The sequence below is a fragment of the Centropristis striata genome, chromosome 17 (assembly GCF_030273125.1).
Source record: "Centropristis striata isolate RG_2023a ecotype Rhode Island chromosome 17, C.striata_1.0, whole genome shotgun sequence".
In the NCBI taxonomy this organism is placed as follows: Eukaryota; Metazoa; Chordata; class Actinopteri; order Perciformes; family Serranidae; genus Centropristis; species Centropristis striata.
In genome coordinates, this window is record NC_081533.1 from 35,732,781 (window position 1) to 35,750,436 (window position 17,656).

A 17,656-nucleotide genomic window follows, 5' to 3' on the forward strand; every position below is an offset into this window, starting at 1 on the left:
AGATAAGACAGCTGCTATTGCAGTAGGTTAGGCCGGACGGCTCCCCGGCCTTAGTCGGGCGGTGGAGGTATGTGGAGGGGGCGTGGGCGCATAACGCCTGTGAACGGCTCTGTAATCTGGTTGTAAACGGCCTTTAATAAAAGTAAACCTGAACTGTGATTGTACTCTGTGTCCTACCTGCTGAGGGAACTCATGGTGGCTCAAACTATGCCACAGTGACCTGCAGCAGTTTACTATCACTCCAGGACTTCAGGTCCTCCCACAGCAGCTGACGAGCTGCAGGGATGGCACGATACTGGCTCATCTGTAAAATAGAAAAGCTCACAGACTTACAAGCGGAAACACTACAACAATAAATAATCAAAGTGATAATTGACTGTTTTCTTAATTTTAAATGGGACAACATGAATTGAAAAAGACTCACTGTGACGGTTTTTCCTGGCTTGAGACTGAATGAATTCTCAAATGTGTAGGTGATGGGTTCCTTCTTTTTGAACTGGACATGTAACGTCCAGCCTCCCAGCTCTTGTTTCTGAAAGAATGTGAGTTAAATCTGTTGTTTATAAAATACATGAAAAGAAGAGAAAATCAGTGCTGATCCACAAACCATTGAAATTACCTCATCAGATGTGTTTTTGAATATGTTTTTGGATATATTTGGTCATACAGCTGATGTCATCCACAACAACAGATCTTCAGAAATACTGTGCAGTTTATTTCATCATGTGATCAGAGAACACCGGTACTATCCTGCAGGATCCCAAGAGCCTTTCATGGAGACGCTGGAGAGTACTGGTGTGAGACTGAAGGAGGAGAGAGGAGCAGCAGCGTCAACATCACTGTCACTGGTACGTTTTTGTAAAAAGTCTTTGCTAGAAATACATGACTTAGACTTTTGAAATCAAAAAACATTTTGTGATCGTCTTAAAGAAGAGACTAAACTGATGAAGTGTCCCATGTTTCTCCCAAAAAGTGAGCATGCAAGTGTATTTCATCAAATTTCAGCAGATTCTGTGATCCTGGAGAGTCCTGTCCTTCCTGTGAAAGAAGGAAACGATGTGACTCTGAGCTGCAGGAAGAAGTCGACTCCTTCCAACCTCCCAGCTGAGTTCAAAGATGGCCTCCTCATCATCAGCAGCTCTACAGGAGAGTTCACCATCTGGGGTGTTTCTAAATCTGATGAAGGACTCTACAAGTGCAGCATCTCTGATGGTGGAGAGTCAGCAGAGAGCTGGCTGGCTGTCAGAGGTGAGACACTGCACTGTTTACAATCACCAAATGAAAGTTCAGCATTCCTTCAGATATAAATACTGTCACTGTGTTGTGACTGATGTGTTCTGTTGTCTTTGCAGCTCTTCACAGAGAGACTTGTCCCTCCTCGGATCACTCCATTTATCTCCTCCTCCTCTTGAGGACGGTGTTCACCATAGTGATGGTGGCTCTGCTGCTGCTGCTGGTGGGACTGCTTCACTGTGGGAAACTCACAGTTACACAAAAATGTACTCATGCAAACAGGTGAAAGGTAATCTGAGCAGAGAACATCCCATCACACTTAGAAAACATCTTCTCATCAAGATCTGTTTTTACATCTTTTATCATCTGTTTGTACTTTGACTTTTGTTTAAGTTGTGTTTTTAACTGGAAGTTGTCAAACCTCTGTGTTACGTGTTCACACTTGCAGTGGCTGTTTCTGTCTCACTTTCTCACTCAGTAAAGGTTACAAACCACAGATGTTCTGACTGATGGCTGAGCTATTTTAAAAAGGCGAGTTGTTTAGAGCCACGTCATTATGTCACTGTTAACGTCTGTATATGTCTCCACCAGCAGACTACACATCTCTACACCACATCTGAGCTGCTCATCTTGATCACTATGGACGCCGAATACATTATTAACACTGAACATAACATGTTAATGTTGGGCTTTTTTGTAAGCTAACCTTAGCCCCCTAGCACTAGCACGCTAGCGATCGCCTGCTAATGTTAGCACGCTGGGTCGCCCGTATCAATCCCATTGCAGTTAAGCAAATCAAATGAATGAATGACACATGTTTCAGTTGGTCTCTCTCAACGGCACTGAGTTGGTCTTGTTGGTCAGATAGCTGTCCCTGATGTAAGCGGTTTGGGGATTAAGACCAGCAAAGATTTGCTGCTGCTCTGGAACCAGCTTTAGGGAGTCGGTTCTTTGGTGGTGGAAAAACAAGAACAGAATAGAAAATTTAGGTTATATCCCATAATATTACTGCAAATGTGCTGTTTACATTTGTTTTCAAGAAATTGCCAACTTTGAGCGCCCTCTATCTATCAAAGAGGGGAACTACATGAACTGCAGTGAAACAGACGACTTGTTCTTTCTCGTAGTGAGTTTTTGTTTACACAGATGTCAGGTATGTCCCAAATTGTCTGTTCACAAATACATATGTAACACAGATTGCATCATCAGAAATGAAATGTATAGTTGATTTAATTCACTCATTATTGAGTTTTTAAAATTTTTTTACAGTACATATTGCATTACAGTACATCCATGCAGGCAGGTTGCTGGACTTTATTTTGATGGACACCCCATGCAGCTAATCACATGCGAGGACAGACTTGGATCATACCATTATGTGAAATAAGGAAGAGGGGTAGATGCTCCAAAGACAGCGAGTGTATTGGTACAGGCCAAGTAAGATTAAGATTTCCTTTATTAGTCCCACAACGGAGAAATTTCCAGAGTTACAGCATCTAAGAAAAATAACAATAAATAGTAAACAGCAGGATGAACTAGTAATATAAGAAAGGTATTAACAAATAAACAAGTAAAAATATAAAATAGTATTATTTAAAGTATTACCAATTTTAACAAAAAAAAAAAAAAAAAAAATTAGGAACATACAGAGCGACAGAGAGAAAGGGGAACCGGATTCAACCCTTTTTTTGTTACAAAGAAAATGCATAAAAGTAAAGCTTTTCTGAAAACACTGAATGAAATGTTGCTTACCAACACAGAAACCATTCATAATTGCTAAATTAGTCTCAAATAGAAGGCTGGAGTGATACTAAATGAAGAGCCAATCAGCTTTTGCTGACACAGCATCAATTCAGTACAGTGATTAATGTTCTCTAATTTCAGAAATCTATATTTTTAGTTTTTTTTAAAAATTAGGAAAAAGCTAGAAAAACAACCATCACATTTTTTTATTTGAATATAAAATACGTGTATATAAAAATTATTGAGTGATACAATGATTCTGCAAATAATAAGATAATATACAGTTATCAGTAATATATACAAAATGTAATTGTTATTTTCATAGTCTAACGTTGTACTGCAGTAAAATAAAAAGTTCTTCAAGCAAATATGTCAAAGCTGCACATCAGCATTAAAAATAAAAAGTTTAAAAAAAAAAAATTTTCATGAAAAAAGTTCCTGAGTCACGTTAGCTCACTTTTTAATTCAGACTTTCATTTATTGTATCCTTTATCTTGATGGCAGTTCAATATTTTTCATTTCAGAATTATATTTAACATCAACTGCTTCACAGTTTTAAACAATTAAAATATGTGGAAATAATTATGTAGTTATGTAGTTGAGAGGATAAGATAATCTTATAAAAAGGATGAAATTAGGTTTGACAGAGTTGATTTTAGAAGATTCCAGATTCACAGAAGAGTGTGACCTGCAGCAGTTTATTATCATCACTCCAGAGTTTCAATTCCTCCCACATCAGCTCAGAAGAAAAAAAACGGGTAAACCGACTCCTCATCTGTAAAATAGAAAAGGTCACAGACTTACAAGCAGAATCATAACAAAAAATAATCAAAGTGATAATTGACTGTTTTCTTCATTTTAAATGGAACAACATGAATTGAAAAAGACTCACAGTGACAGTTTTTCCTGCTTTAAGTTTGAATGACTTCTTAAATGTGTAGGTGATGGTTTCCTTGTTTTCAAACTGGACACGTAACTTCCAGCCTCCCAGCTCTTGTCCCTGAAAGAGTGTGAGTTAAATCTATTGTTCATAAAATATATGAAAACAAGACATAATCAGTGCTGATCCACAAACCAATGAAATTACCTGAGTAGATGTGTTTCTGAGACGGATATATTTGTAATATTCGTTGACCTCAACCTCAACAGGTCTTGTGGTTAAACTCTGACTGGCGCTGCTGTGGTGCTCATCTTTAAAAATACTTGCATCCTGCTGAAATGGAGACAACACAAAGAGTCCTTCAAGAATCACCAACTAACTCACATACATACAGATAGATGTTAAACATTTCTGCAGTAGTTTACAACAGGAAGTGAGACAAGAACTGTTGAACTACTGACTGAAATACATGCTGTGTTTCGACTGAAATGCGATTTACTGATAGTTTGACTGTTTTTAGAGAATGTTCTAAACTACAAACAAAGAAATAGTGTAAACATTTTTAAAAGTCACAATTCATTGTTGACAGTGTACATGTTCCTCTAACAGTATGATGAGCTCAGACAGACAGAAGGTAGTTACCCCAGTCTGGACATTTTAATACTTTTAATTGGGTGTTTCTCAGCACTTCTCATCCATCAGTGTGTACCTGTAGGGGCCTACTTTCCCCTGTAGTTGGATTTCCAGTACATTCAATAGCTGTATGAAGCCACAGTGTGCTCTGGTTTAGGCCACTGAACTACTTCTCTGAGGTTAGGACAAAGGATTTTCTGGTTAGTCGTCTAAAAGTTGAATAAGTGCACGTAAATGCCAGAACTTAAGTAGTTACGATGACACCTCCCAGAAGGTGGAGCAGCCATCTACTCGTCTGTACTTATGGGGTGATGAGCACATTCAAAAGTCTTCTATAACCTTGGGCCACTGCTCCTCCTGTAGGGTCTCCACTGTTTTCTCAGTATCCTCCTTTTTGCGCTTCTCCTCCTTGAACTTCTTCTCCCATTGAAAGGAAAAAAGAGATGAAGAAAGACAATTTGTTTTTTTTTAGGATCCTGGCCTGATTAGAACCAGTTTTTAGTTAACAGTTTAGAAATCAGATCAAGTTTGTTGTTTTTCACTTAAAACAACACCATCAAGAGAAGTAAAGAGGAGAAATTTGAAGGAGAACTAAAACAAACACATAGCAGCTAGAAAGAAATCTGACATGAAGAAAAAACAAAGATGAACCTGTTTATTTATGGACTCCACTTCCTTTCTCCTCTGCTTATCCCGTAACCGCTTGAAGGGATTCAAGGAGGACTGAGAAGGAAAAAGATCAGGCATAGGATGAGGAATATTGTGGGTTTGTTCAGAACTTGTGAGCGAGCATCTCACTGAATCTAATAACACATAAACCAAGAGCTGCGAGAGCCCAAATATAACTATAAAACAGTTTCATAATGCTTCAGTATAACAAGTGGATGTCATATTTTGATGGAAGACAAATTATATGTTTAATCATTAACATAATTTCCTCATTAAGTTTCTACAACACATAATCCAACACATGTACCAATGGAGACCTTAGGTCCTCAAGTTTCATATGAGATCAGTTTCTTCTCTATATCCTTGAACATTGTGCCTCCGTACCGCCATGAAACGCGTCATGGACATGATATGTGTCGTTATGGGTGTGATTGACAAACAGTCTATTCTGTCTTTTAGGTTGGAGATCTTATTGACATTTGTATATATAAGACCTTTTGTCCCATCTTGGATTATTTTTACTGTAAATCAAACTCTTTCTTACATGTTTGGTCTTTTCTCTGTCTTCATTGTTCAAACTCCTCATTTCTACCGTTTGTTCCAACATGAGCTGATCTCCCTCCCTTACCTCAGTGACGGACTGATCTCCACTTCTGTTAGTGCGGTTCTTCTTTTCTCTGTTATCAGTTTCATCACCTTGGCTTCCTTTGTTCTCTTTGTGAAAACAAAGGCAGTAACATGAAAGTATTTAGTATTATAATAGTATAAAAGTAAACGTTTAATGTGTTTACGTCTTCTTGAACGCCATGACTTTTGAAAGTTCTGATATTTTTATCAAATTAAATTTAGTTTACAAAAGTTATACAATTCACATTAAACCTGTGAGAATAACTTCACATTTGAATAACACTTTAATTTATTTGTGACTTACTGTTATTCTTTCGTCTCTGTTTGGACACAAAAAAGAAGAGTAACAGAAAAAGCAGGATGCAAACAGCCAGACTAACAGCCAGACTAACAGCCAGACCAATAATGGCGGAAGCAGAACTGGACTGGGCTTTAAAGAAATCATCTGAAATCATAAAACACAGAAAGAAAATCACATTTCCTATAAAAACTATATCTCAGCTATTGTAAACTAAACAGGGATCACACCAATAAAAAAACAATAATTATTTACCCAAGATATGCATGTGTGTCTCTGTGGTGTGGTTGGTGTCCTTCTGGTGGACTCTACAGGTGAAGCTGTTGCTGTGTCTCTTCTCCACAGTCACTCTGCTGCTGACAGTATAGAGGTCATCAGGACCTCTGACTGTCTCTGTAGGTCCAGCAGAGAGGAGCTTTCCCTCACCGTCCAGCCACAACACCTCAGGCTCTGGATACCAGCCAGAAGACTCACACTGTAACACAGCTCCTGCTCTGTTGATGTCAATTCCTGCTAAATTAATGACAGGCGAGGAGACGGCACCTGGTAATGAGAAAAGGAAACGTTTTAAAACGGCAAAACAATGAATGAGTTAATAATGACAAAGGATCCTGTTTTTATTTTTCCTTATTCTTTAGTTCTGTTTCCTGTTTTATTTTGGTACTCACACTGTGTCTTGTCTCAAGACTTCCTGCCGTGTAGTGATCACCTGTTCCCACCCCTGATTGTTGTCACCTGTTCCCAATTATCCTCTTTCTGTGTATTTAGTCTCCCTAGTTTCTAGTTTCTCCCCTCATGTTTGTGTCAGTTTGGCCTTGTTCAGACTGCCAGCCAAAATCAGATTTTTAGCCCACCCAGATTGGAACTGGATGGCTCTTTTGAAGTCTGAACAGTCACAAATCACATGAAATCCGATTTTTTGCGAACCGGATCGAAACCACCTTCTGGAGGTAGTTTCAGATCGCATTTGGACAGATGCGTCTCAGTCTGAACCTCCAAACACTCAGATCGGTTTTGACTGTCCGTGACGTCACTCTACGCGGCGTCGTGGCGTAGCGCCAGCAGTGCGGGGACGAGGTGTCCACCGGCAGCCGCGCCCGACTCATTCGGGCCGACGGGGGCGCCATCCGCCCGGTTTCTCTCCTGGTGATCTGAGATGTTCTGCTCCTCTACTGGACAGTGATAAGGCCAATATACTGAGGTGACCTGCCTCCATCATGTTTGTTGTTGTTGTTGTTGTTGTTGTCGCTGTCGCAATTATATGACGTCTGCCTGTCCATCTCACGCTCCATTCTACCCTCACTCGTGAACAAGACCCCGAGATACTTGAACTCCTTCGCTTGAGGCAGTACCTCTCTCCCCACCCAGAGGGGGCAGTCCACCGTTTTCCGGCAGAGAACCATGGCCTCAGACTTGGAGGTGCTGACTCGCATCCCAACCGATTCGCCCTCGGCTGCAAACCGCCCCAACGAGTGCTGGAGGTCCCGGCTTGATGAAGCCAAAAGAACCACATCATCTGCAAAAAGCAGAGATGCAATTCTAAGGTCACCAAACCGAATCCCTTCCTCCCCCGGCTGCGCCTTGAGATCCTGTCCACAAACAGAATCGGGAACGCCACTGGGAACGTGTTTGATGTTGTGCCGAGTATGCGGACACAGCTGTCACTTTGGTTATATAGGGAGCGGATAGCTCGCAGCAACGAGCCCGGTGCCCCATATTCCCGCAGTACCCCCCACAAGACTCCCCGAGGGACATGGTCGTAGGCCTTCTCCAAGTCCACAAAACACATGTAGACTGGATGGGCAAACTCCCATGACCCCTCCAGAAGTCTCGCAAGGGTAAAGAGCTGGTCCGTTGTTCCACGGCCAGGACGGAAGCCGCATTGTTCCTCCTGAATCCGAGGTTCGACAATCGGCCGGAGCCTCCTTTCCAGCACCCTGGAGTAGACTTTTCCGGGGAGGCTGAGGAGTGTGATTCCACGGTAATTGGAACACACCCTCCGGTCCCCCTTTTTAAAAATGGGAACCACCACCCCGGTCTGCCACTCTACTGGCACTGTCCCAGACCTCCACGCGACACTGAAGAGGCGTGTCAACCATGACAGCCCAACAGTGTCCAGAGCCTTCAGCATCTCAGGGCGAATCTCATCCAACCCTGGCGCGTTGCCGCCGGGCAGCTTTTTAACTACCTCGGCGACCTCTGCCAGGGATACTGATAAGTCTTCCCCTGAGTCTTCAGACTCTGCCTCCTCTACAGAGGACGTGTTGGCTGGATTAAGGAGTTCCTCAAAGTGTTCTTTCCACCGTCTGACGACATCCACAGGTCGGGTCAGCATGTCTCCGCCCCCGCTGAGCACAGCTTGGGCCAAGCCCTGCTTTCCCTTCCTGAGACGCCCGGCGGTTTTCCAGAACCTCTTTGCGGCCGACCGAAAGTCCTCCTCCATGGCCTCCCCGAATTCCTCCCATACCCGAGTTTTTGCTTCAGCGACAGCCGCAGCTGCAGCCCTTCTGGCCGAACGGTACCTGTCTGCTGATTCCAGAGACCCTCGGCCAGCCACGACCGAAAGGCCTCCTTCTTCAGCTTGACGGCCTCCCTCACCGCTGATGTCCACCAGCGGGTTTTAGGGTTGCCGCCACGACAAGCACAGACGGCCTTCAGGCCACAGCTCCTACCAGCCGCATCAACAATTGAGGCTTTGAACATGGCCCATTCGGACTCCATGTCCCCAGCCTCACCCGGGATGTTGGAGAAATTCTTCCGGAGGTATGAGTTGAAGACCCTGCAGACAGACAGGGGCCTCTGCTAGACGTTCCCAGTTCACCCTCACTACACGTTTGGGTTTGCCAGGTCTGTCCAGCATCCTCCCCCGCCACCTGATCCAACTCACCACCAGGTAGTGATCAGTTGACAGCTCTGCTCCTCTCTTCACCCGAGTGTCCAGAACATGCGGCCGCAGATCTGACGATACGATAATGAAATCGATCATCGATCTTTGGCCTAGAGTGCTCTGGGACCAGGTACACTTATGAGCAACTCTATGTTCAAACATGGTGTTTGTTATGGACAAACCGTGACTAGCACAGAAGTTCAATAACAAAACACCACTCGGGTTCAGATCGGGCAGGCCGTTTCTCCCAATCACCCCCTCCAGGTACCATCATCGTTGCCCACGTGAGCGTTGAAGTCTCCCAGAAGAACTATAGAGTCTCCAGGCGGTACCCCTTCCAGGACACCACCCAGAGACTCCAAGAAGGCCGGGTACTCCGAACTGCTGTTCAGTGCATAGGCACAAACAACATCGCGACTTGCAGCCGCAAGGAGGCGACCCTCTCGTTCCTCGGGGAGAACTCCAACACAGCGGCGCTCAGCCGGGGGCTTGTGAGTATCCCCACACCCGCCCGGCGCCTCTCACCCTGGGCAACTCCGGAAAAGGAGAGAGGCTGGACTCTCTCCAGGAGTTTGGTTCCAGAGCCCACGCTATGTGTGGAGGTGAGCCCAACTATTTCTAGCTGGTAACGCTCCACCTCCCGCACAAGCTCGGGTTCTTCCCCGCCAGCGAGGTGACGTTCCACGTCCCCAGAGCTAGCCGCTGGAGCCGGGGGTCAGCACGCCCAGGTACCCGCCTTCGCCTGCTGCCCGACTCCCACTGCATACTTTCATTCTGTTATTTAACTCTACCAAACTACCAAAATCCTCTATTGGAGAGTTGTGAAACAGTCTATCTTTTGAGAAGTTTTAAAATTTAAACAAAGCTTTTTGGTTGGCTTTTAGAAAGTTTAGTTTCACATGCTAGAACAGCAGTTTCCTTGGCCAATAGATAATCTTTTTTCTTGTGACCATAGTTCCTATGCGGCCCAATAACAGTGTGTCATTGTTGAATTAATGTTGAACTGATCCCACTATACAGTATGTGTCCACTTACCAACAACAAGCTCCATGACTGATGCTTTATTCAGTTTTGGAATGAAGCATGTGTATCTCCCCGCATCAGACGGTTTCACTTTGGAGAGTTTCAGTGACATGTTTCCCTTCTTCAGTTCACCAGTGAACAGAGAAGTTCTTCCTTTGAAAGATGGATTTCTAGCAGAAATTAGATCCTCGCCATTACGCTGCACATTGACAAATTCAGGATTCAGGTCCGGTCTCATCCACTCCAGCGTCATGGCAGAAACATCCTTCACAGGCTTCAGGTAACATGGCATAATGATGTCATCACCAACGTTTGCCACTATTGGCTGAGATGGACCAAATAACTGAAACTGACCTGGAAAGAAATGGATCAGTTTATCCCTTCCTGCATTTAAAATCAGTCAGATCTTTTCATCTTTATAATTAAACCTTCATGATAGCGTGCCAATGGTGGAAGGCCCTTTATCTGCATGAACAAAGTATTTTCCATACATCAGATGGAAACCTGAAAAAAAGAGTGCTAAAAATAAAGCTTCTGTGATGTCAGCATGGCTCAAAAACGTATGAAGAGCTTGGATACCTATCAGCGCCATCATCAGGTAAAATACTTTGGTTTTTGACTAAATACCTGGAAAAACAACAATACAATTTAAAAACCAGTGCACAACATGGATGTGTTTTGGCATCAGCGTGTTTCAACATTTTGTTGAAATGAGAAAGATACGCGGTGGGACCACAGGTATGCTACAGGTGGACTTTGCTCATTTGTACATACTGGACTTGTTGGAATGTAAAGGCAACAGCGTTCTGGACCCTTCTTGTTCTCCAACAGAGGACAAAAAACCAAGCCAACGGATTGAGTTATGTTTTATGACCCCATACAGATCATTGGTGAGAGAGAACCTCTGTAATCACAAGAAGTCTCAAGTGAGATAAAACTCTGCGACTCCTTTGCTTCTTCCTCTTTCCTCTCCAGCCCCTCCAGAGGGAGGACTCTACTGTCTTTTCTCCAGTGTCTGCCCGGACACACAGGCCAGAGGACAGGCTTGGTGCCTCCTGCTGAGATCTTTCTCCAGGGATAAGAGTGTCTGCAGCCACCGAGCCTACCCTCTCCTAACTACTCTCTGGTTTTCCTGCTCGTGGCCTATTCGGACATAGCCAGACCAAAGCGATGCATCAAGACTTTAATTAGTGATCACCAAGTTTACTACAACAGATCAGCCTAGAGACCATGACAAACGGTCTCTCAACTGTTTTAAAACCAACAGAGTGCAGTGTTTCCCACAGACCAGGTAGCAATGTGTGGTGCTCCACTGACACCGGTGGGTGAATCGAGTGTCACAGTGTGGTGGAGTCATCGGGTGGATGCAGCGGGCGGCGTTCAACACTTTCTGAAGCAGCCACATGAAAAAACCTGTTTCTATTGTTCTTCAGAGTCTCCTGCTGAGACACTATAAAGCTACAGCATTTCAGCTCAATCTGACTTCTTTAACAGTAAGTTCTTTAAGAGAAGACAACTAAGAACATTTTTACCAGAACCCTGCCTGGTTTCATTCCTCACCCCAACTAGTTCAATCTTTAGATTCTGTGACAGGAATGATTTGCACAAAACAACTTCAATTGGAGGTTTTTATTTCAAATAATTAACTTAAGACCTACCTCAACCAATAACCTGTTCTAACTGTTTTGGTAAAATAATGTAAAAAATAAAATATATTAACACAAATAAAATAAAGAAACTACCTAAGGAACAAAGCCTGATTCAGATTCTGTAGCCTATTTAGTGCTCAGCTTCATGTCCTATCAGAACACCTCATTTTTCTTGGCTTCCTGAAAAACAACTCAAGTCTCTTCATAAGGGACCTCCTTGTGTTCAGGCCCATTTATGGATAGTCTTGCTTGAGAAACAGCCACAGACAAATCAGAATTAAAATAGGCTACTTTCCCCACTCGTTTTTTTTTAAAATTTAAAGTCTAAACTTCTCTGTTTGACCTCGGCTGTTGTTTCAGCAGCTGCCTGTCTTACAGCAGCATTTAGTCTGCTGTCCTCCTCTATTTCTCCCTCAGCACCACTGTTTGATACAACATTCAGATAAATTAACCTTTACCAGCCATTTGACTGTTCAACTTTGTTTCAGACTGATACCTCCTCATGCTGCTCCTTGTCCTCTTGACGAGAAAAAAATCTTTCAATACTCATCTGGATTAAAGCAGGAAACATTCAGAGAAACTACTGATAACTACAACAATAATAATATTCATAATAACTTTAAAAATGTGGTCTATTCTTTTTGATTTGACTGTGGGCATAGTAGTCTATCTCAAATATTAGGGCTGTAAAGTCCTAAATTCTTTAAATATATCACTTTATTATCATTTTAAACCCTTTTAGGTGAGAAAGTAGCCGTTTAGATCCCCAGTGCGTCGTTAATTTGTCTAAATACCAGTTGTTTACAATTTTGTTCGGACGAATTCGGCGCTACTCAAGCTAGCCGTCGTGAGCAACGTACTTCCGGTTACATTCACAAAAATAAAACGCCCGTTGCCCTTTATAACGTTAGAAATTGTGCTTTTACTTTGAATACAGGAAGCGAACCTACCCTCGATGTAGCTAGCTTGAAGCAGCCGCTTTGACTGCTCTCGTCCCGTTAACGGCATTTAAGGAAACCATTCAATAAGCCTTAACGTTACCGGAGAGTCTTGACAGCTCAGAGACCGGCCCGCTTCATTTAAAACATTTATTTATTGCTGTGAATGTGTTTTCTGTGTGTTGGCTAACGTTACAGACGTTACAGTTTTTTTTAATCCCCTAGAGAGGAAAAAAACAAAACAGAATCATTTTGTGGCGGTCGGTCTCTATTCTGTGGCGGTGCGCCACAGAATGGTCTATGTGTGGGAAACACTGAGAGTGTGTTTGCATTGATCAACTTAACCTAGAAGACAGCAGCGACCAGTCTGCAACCACACCCAGCAAAGGACTGCTGGACTCCACAAAGGAACAACTCACAGAGTGGTGCCCAATCTTGAGGTGACTTGAGTTAATCAAGTCATATCATTTATTATAATTCATAATTATTTATGATGATTATTAATAATTCTGATGGCCATCTAAAGACAGTTTTGAGCTGTGATACCTGCACAAGCGGTGCTCAGGTTCGAGGCATATGAAAACCCCAACATAATAATTATTTATTTTGACAAAGTCTGTCACCATTTTTATAACTCCCAGGGAACTATTGTGCATAAAATCTAATCTATTGCTCCACACTCCAGTCCAGTAGGTGATGGTAGTGCACCTATACACTGGTTTGCCAACCACCAAAAAAAACAAATAAAAAGATTGTATGCAAAGCATTATGGGTGGGGGATACACACACAAGCATTGCTGGAAATTCACCGAAAGAAAGACTCTGTAGGATTCTAAGGAACAGTCCTTTGACAGATCTCTATGACGTAGCATCTTTCAAATTCAGCCGTTTGAGGATCCTTCTTTGACTTTGGGGAGCATCCACATTTACCTTGCATGTGTCACTTACCTCTACAAGAGTGTGTGAGCAGAAGGTGAAAAACCAAAACACTGAGGAGTCTGAGTGGAGACTGGAGGGACGGTCCATTCTTCTGGGGAAGCATCTTGTAGTTCTGGAAATTAAATTAGACCACTATTATTTATTATATGGAAAAATAAACTTTAGGATCAGTGTTCAGCAAAAGTAACTTGTGCATTCAATAATACAATTAATAATATAAATCCTAAAAAAACATTGGTGGTTTATGTGACTTGTCTAACTTTATATAATACAATAGTCTTTACTGCCATGTGTGTCCCAGTGTATTTTATGATGTCAAGACTGAACCTGTCCACGTAATGCAAATTAACTTTCAGTTTTGGCAACACAGACAGTCCGATACGGAGTATTTGAAAAACTATGTGTAGTATGTATATTAAAGCTGAGTTAAATTAAACTTTTTTTTTTTTATCCAACATGCCTAAGACAATTTCAGACTTGTTCAATAGTTTATCATTTGCACCATTTCTATTATGATTAATATTCTATTATACGAATGCAGTTCAAATACATTAATTTTTTTTCACATTTTTAAATGTTACCATTTTTCCCAAAAAACGACATGTATGACATTTTTGTTTCAGTCCAATTTTTGGACATGTCAAATTTATGGACAAATTATCTTCTAATATGCATCAACATACTATAATAAAGTCATTTTTATCATTTTCAGGCATTTTAAAATGTTACCATTTTTCACAAAAAACGACATGTATGACGTTTTTGTTTCGGTCCAATTTTTCTCAATCCCATAATATGCTGTTTGTCTGTCATTTATGGACAAATTATGTTCTAATATGTATCAACATATACATATACATATAAATAGTCATTTTTATAAGTTTTAGGCATTTTAAAATGTCACCATTTTTGGCAAAAAATCAACATGCTTTAGTATGACTTTTTTGTTTTGTCCAATTTTTGGACATGTCAAAATATAGTGTTTTTCTGTCATTTATGGACAAATTATGTTCTAATATGTATCAACATACTATAATAAAGTCATTTTTATCATTGTCAGGCGTTTTAAAATGTTTCCATTTTTCACAAAAAACAACATGTTTATATATACATATAAATAGTCATTTTTATAAGTTTTAGGCATTTTAAAATGTCACCATTTTTGGCAAAAAAAACAACATTCTTTAGTATGACGTTTTTGTTTCGGTCCAATTTTTCTAAATCACATAATATGGTGTTTTTCTGTCATTTACGGACAAATTATGTTCTAATATCTATCAACATACTCTGATAAAGTCATTTTTATCATTTTCAGGCATTTCAAAAGTTGAAACGTAAAATCTTGAACCTTTTTTGTTGTTGTCTTACCTGCAGTGCTGTTTCTCAGTCTAGATTATTTTTGTAGTGAGTTACCGTGTGTTGGGTATAGCTGTTATAGAGAATAACTACAAAGGTCGCCTCTCTGAAGGCAGACCAACTGTTATTGTTGGTAAAGTGTGTTAGAATACAGATTATTTTATACAAAACAGACAGAAATAAATGAGACGACGTACCTGCTGCATGGCGTGTCCGTAGTTCAGACGGAGGAGTAAAGTCTGTTAATCATTGATGGACTTTGACCTGATCTCACCTTATTATTAACAGCAGTTGTTTTTGACACATTACATTTTGTTTGTACTACACATAATGTAGAGCACTAGAAACTAGTGTTCAAATGTAATGCAAAGTCCCCATCAGAACCACCCTACTGAGAGAGCTTTTAAAGTTTAGCAGAATAATAACAGTAGATAATGTTAACGGCTGATTTAGATTTAAATGTGGGCACAAATATTTGTTCCTTGACTTATAAATGAGCAGCTACTTTGAATAAACTCATTAAACACTGTATGGTGATTTGTTCTGGTCTTATGCTCAGTTTAACTCTTAGTATCTGTGTGAACTGCTGAACTTTGAGCCTGTTGTTAGGTAACAGATCCCTGATATAAAACATTACAACTGCAATCAAAACCATCAAGAGCAACGATGCATGAAGAAAAAAAGGTCAATGTTCAGGAGGCAGATGTTGTGTGTGTTATCTTCCTGCAGGGGGCAGAACTGAACTTACAGGATCAGGCCTTTGAGACTTTTGCCTCATTTCAATAAAAGCATCCATTTAACTTTTAAATCATTTATAAACATTTGTATTTTTGAAAGCATTCACTGGTGTCCAGTAATGAGGACATGCAGGAAAGGTTTCCGAGGCAGATTCAAACCCAGGCCCGCTGCATAGCAAGGACTCAGCCTTAATGGTACGTGCTTTACTGATGAGCCACCACTGGCGGTTAACCCCTCTGAGAGGCAGCTTAAAAGCTGACAGACTATGTTTAACACACTGTGGCTCTGACTGCAGCTCTTATTAAAAAAAAGCTGCACAGGAAGAGGAAGTTGTCGCCTTCATTCTTCAGTCGTACTTCAGTTTGAGGCTCAGTCTGCAGCGAGACATCATGGAGGTCACAGCTCTCTGCTTCAGACTGGGTGAGTACTCACTCTCAGGTTAAACTCTTTTTATATGAATATTATATCCTTTATATCAAACCACTGATGTCTAATAGTTATCTTTGCTCTTTGGTTTATCCAGTGATGTTTGAATTCATTCTGCTGAACAGTTATACTCAGAAAAGTGGTAAGTGACAAACAGAAAACCTTAAAGATTCTCTTTAATCATTCTCTCCATCTAAAGGCTGAAATCTGTCTTTGTCTCTGTGGTGTTGTTTAGTTTCCTACAGCTTTGCTTCATGTTTTGTGAAAGGTTGAATTTAAAATGAATAGATGTGGATGTTGCTAGCAAACACCAGAGTGCATCTGGCTAAAACCCTGAGACAGATTTACAGGATCTCTGTCTTGGTTTCAGATGCAGCTTTTCTTCGTATCACTCCCAACAGACTGCAACACTTTAAATCAGACTCTGTGTCTTTTGACTGTGTCGGGTCTGATGCCTCAACTAACCTGAGAGTCAAGAAAACTAAGGATTGTGATCCTGAATGTGACATTGAGACATACGCAGGGTCCTCCAGCACCATTGACAGGATCTATCCATCAGACAGTGGAGAGTACTGGTGTGAGACTGGAGGAGGAGAGAGAAACAACAGAGTCAACATCACCGTCACTGGTACGTTTATTGTGTTTCTAAAGTCACTACAGATTCATTTTAAAAGCTGTTTTATCATCCAGTTTGACTCTCAGCTGATAAAACTTGTCGTTCTTAAGTCAACAAGTTCAAGATAATCAGTTTTAGACTGTTAATTTATGTCATTAACAGACATTTTATTCAATCAATGTTTTCACTGATTCATACAAAATGTATAGGGACTTATTTTAAAACGTGCAAGATCACAATCACATTAACATTTTTTTAAAGTATTGTGAGTAACTCTAGGTTTTTACATGAGATAGATTGGCTATAATTTTAGTTTTTCAACATTGTTCAGCTGGTCCTGTGATCCTGGAGAGTCCTGTCCGCCCTGTGATGGAGGGAGAATCTGTGACTCTGAGCTGCAGAACCAAGACTTCTACCAACCTCCCAGCTGATTTCTTCAAAGATGGCCGCCTCATCATGGAGAGCAGTTCTGCAGAGGCGACCATTCAAAATGTCTCCAAGTCTGATGAAGGACTCTACAGGTGCAGCATCAGTGGTGGTGGAAGATCCCCAGAGAGCTGGCTGGCTGTCAGAGGTGAGAATGTTACAAAACAGCATAAATATTATATTTGTCTAGTTTAAAAAAATGTAACAAACAGCTGCTTAAATTACTAAATTACAAATGCTTTAGAGTCATTTCAGATTAACGTCCAGGATACTTTCCTGTTGCACATGTTTAATGTAGTTTATGCTTTGTTTAACACTGCACCATAAATGTCATTTTACAGCTAATTCTGCCACCGAACCCAGCTCCGATGGAGCCCCGGATCTCCTCGTCCTGCTGTGGGTGGCTGTCACTGTGTTAGTGTTGGCTATGGTGCTGCTGGGCATCATTCATGTTAGGAGGCGCAGAGGTAAAAAAGAAAAAAAAAATTCTAACATTGTATGCAAATAACTCGCAAAGATGCGATTGTTTCCAGTCACACCATCATGTTTTAAAGCTCTTCTATGCTGTATTGTCT

The 17,656-nt window shown here is 41.2% G+C and overlaps 2 protein-coding genes across 2 annotated transcripts; one reads left to right on the forward strand and one right to left on the reverse strand.

The window, feature by feature from the left end:
• Nucleotides 1-3,375: 3,375 nt before the first annotated feature.
• Nucleotides 3,376-13,622, reverse strand: LOC131989351 (butyrophilin subfamily 3 member A2-like). The gene is made up of 10 exons (XM_059354541.1): nucleotides 13,529-13,622; nucleotides 10,006-10,347; nucleotides 6,339-6,626; nucleotides 6,090-6,230; nucleotides 5,787-5,872; nucleotides 5,141-5,212; nucleotides 4,829-4,906; nucleotides 4,064-4,186; nucleotides 3,869-3,976; nucleotides 3,376-3,751 (listed from the first exon to the last, which is right to left on the reverse strand). Exons 1-10 carry the CDS (start codon nucleotides 13,620-13,622, stop codon nucleotides 3,632-3,634), a joined length of 1,452 nt encoding a protein of 483 aa, XP_059210524.1. The 3' UTR covers nucleotides 3,376-3,631.
• Nucleotides 13,623-16,002: 2,380 nt separating this feature from the next.
• Nucleotides 16,003-17,276, forward strand: LOC131989352 (low affinity immunoglobulin gamma Fc region receptor II-b-like). The gene is made up of 3 exons (XM_059354542.1): nucleotides 16,003-16,033; nucleotides 16,410-16,667; nucleotides 16,987-17,276. The coding sequence occupies exons 1-3, from the start codon at nucleotides 16,003-16,005 to the stop codon at nucleotides 17,274-17,276; spliced, it is 579 nt and encodes a 192-aa protein (XP_059210525.1).
• Nucleotides 17,277-17,656: the final 380 nt, after the last annotated feature.

Excerpts from the sequence above, each read along its gene's own strand:
- LOC131989352 (XM_059354542.1), top strand. The coding sequence starts at position 16,003 with ATGGAGGTCACAGCTCTCTGCTTCAGACTGG. Across the intron at positions 16,034-16,409 it reads AGCTCTCTGCTTCAGACTGG|ATGCAGCTTTTCTTCGTATC; the intron begins GTGAGTACTCAC and ends TCTTGGTTTCAG. Across the intron at positions 16,668-16,986 it reads AGTCAACATCACCGTCACTG|CTGGTCCTGTGATCCTGGAG; the intron begins GTACGTTTATTG and ends AACATTGTTCAG.
- LOC131989351 (XM_059354541.1), bottom strand. The coding sequence starts at position 13,622 with ATGCTTCCCCAGAAGAATGGACCGTCCCTCCAGTCTCCACTCAGACTC. Across the intron at positions 6,627-10,005 it reads AGTCATGGAGCTTGTTGTTG|GTGCCGTCTCCTCGCCTGTC; the intron begins GTAAGTGGACAC and ends TCTCATTACCAG. Across the intron at positions 4,907-5,140 it reads TGGAGTCCATAAATAAACAG|AAGTTCAAGGAGGAGAAGCG; the intron begins GTTCATCTTTGT and ends CAATGGGAGAAG.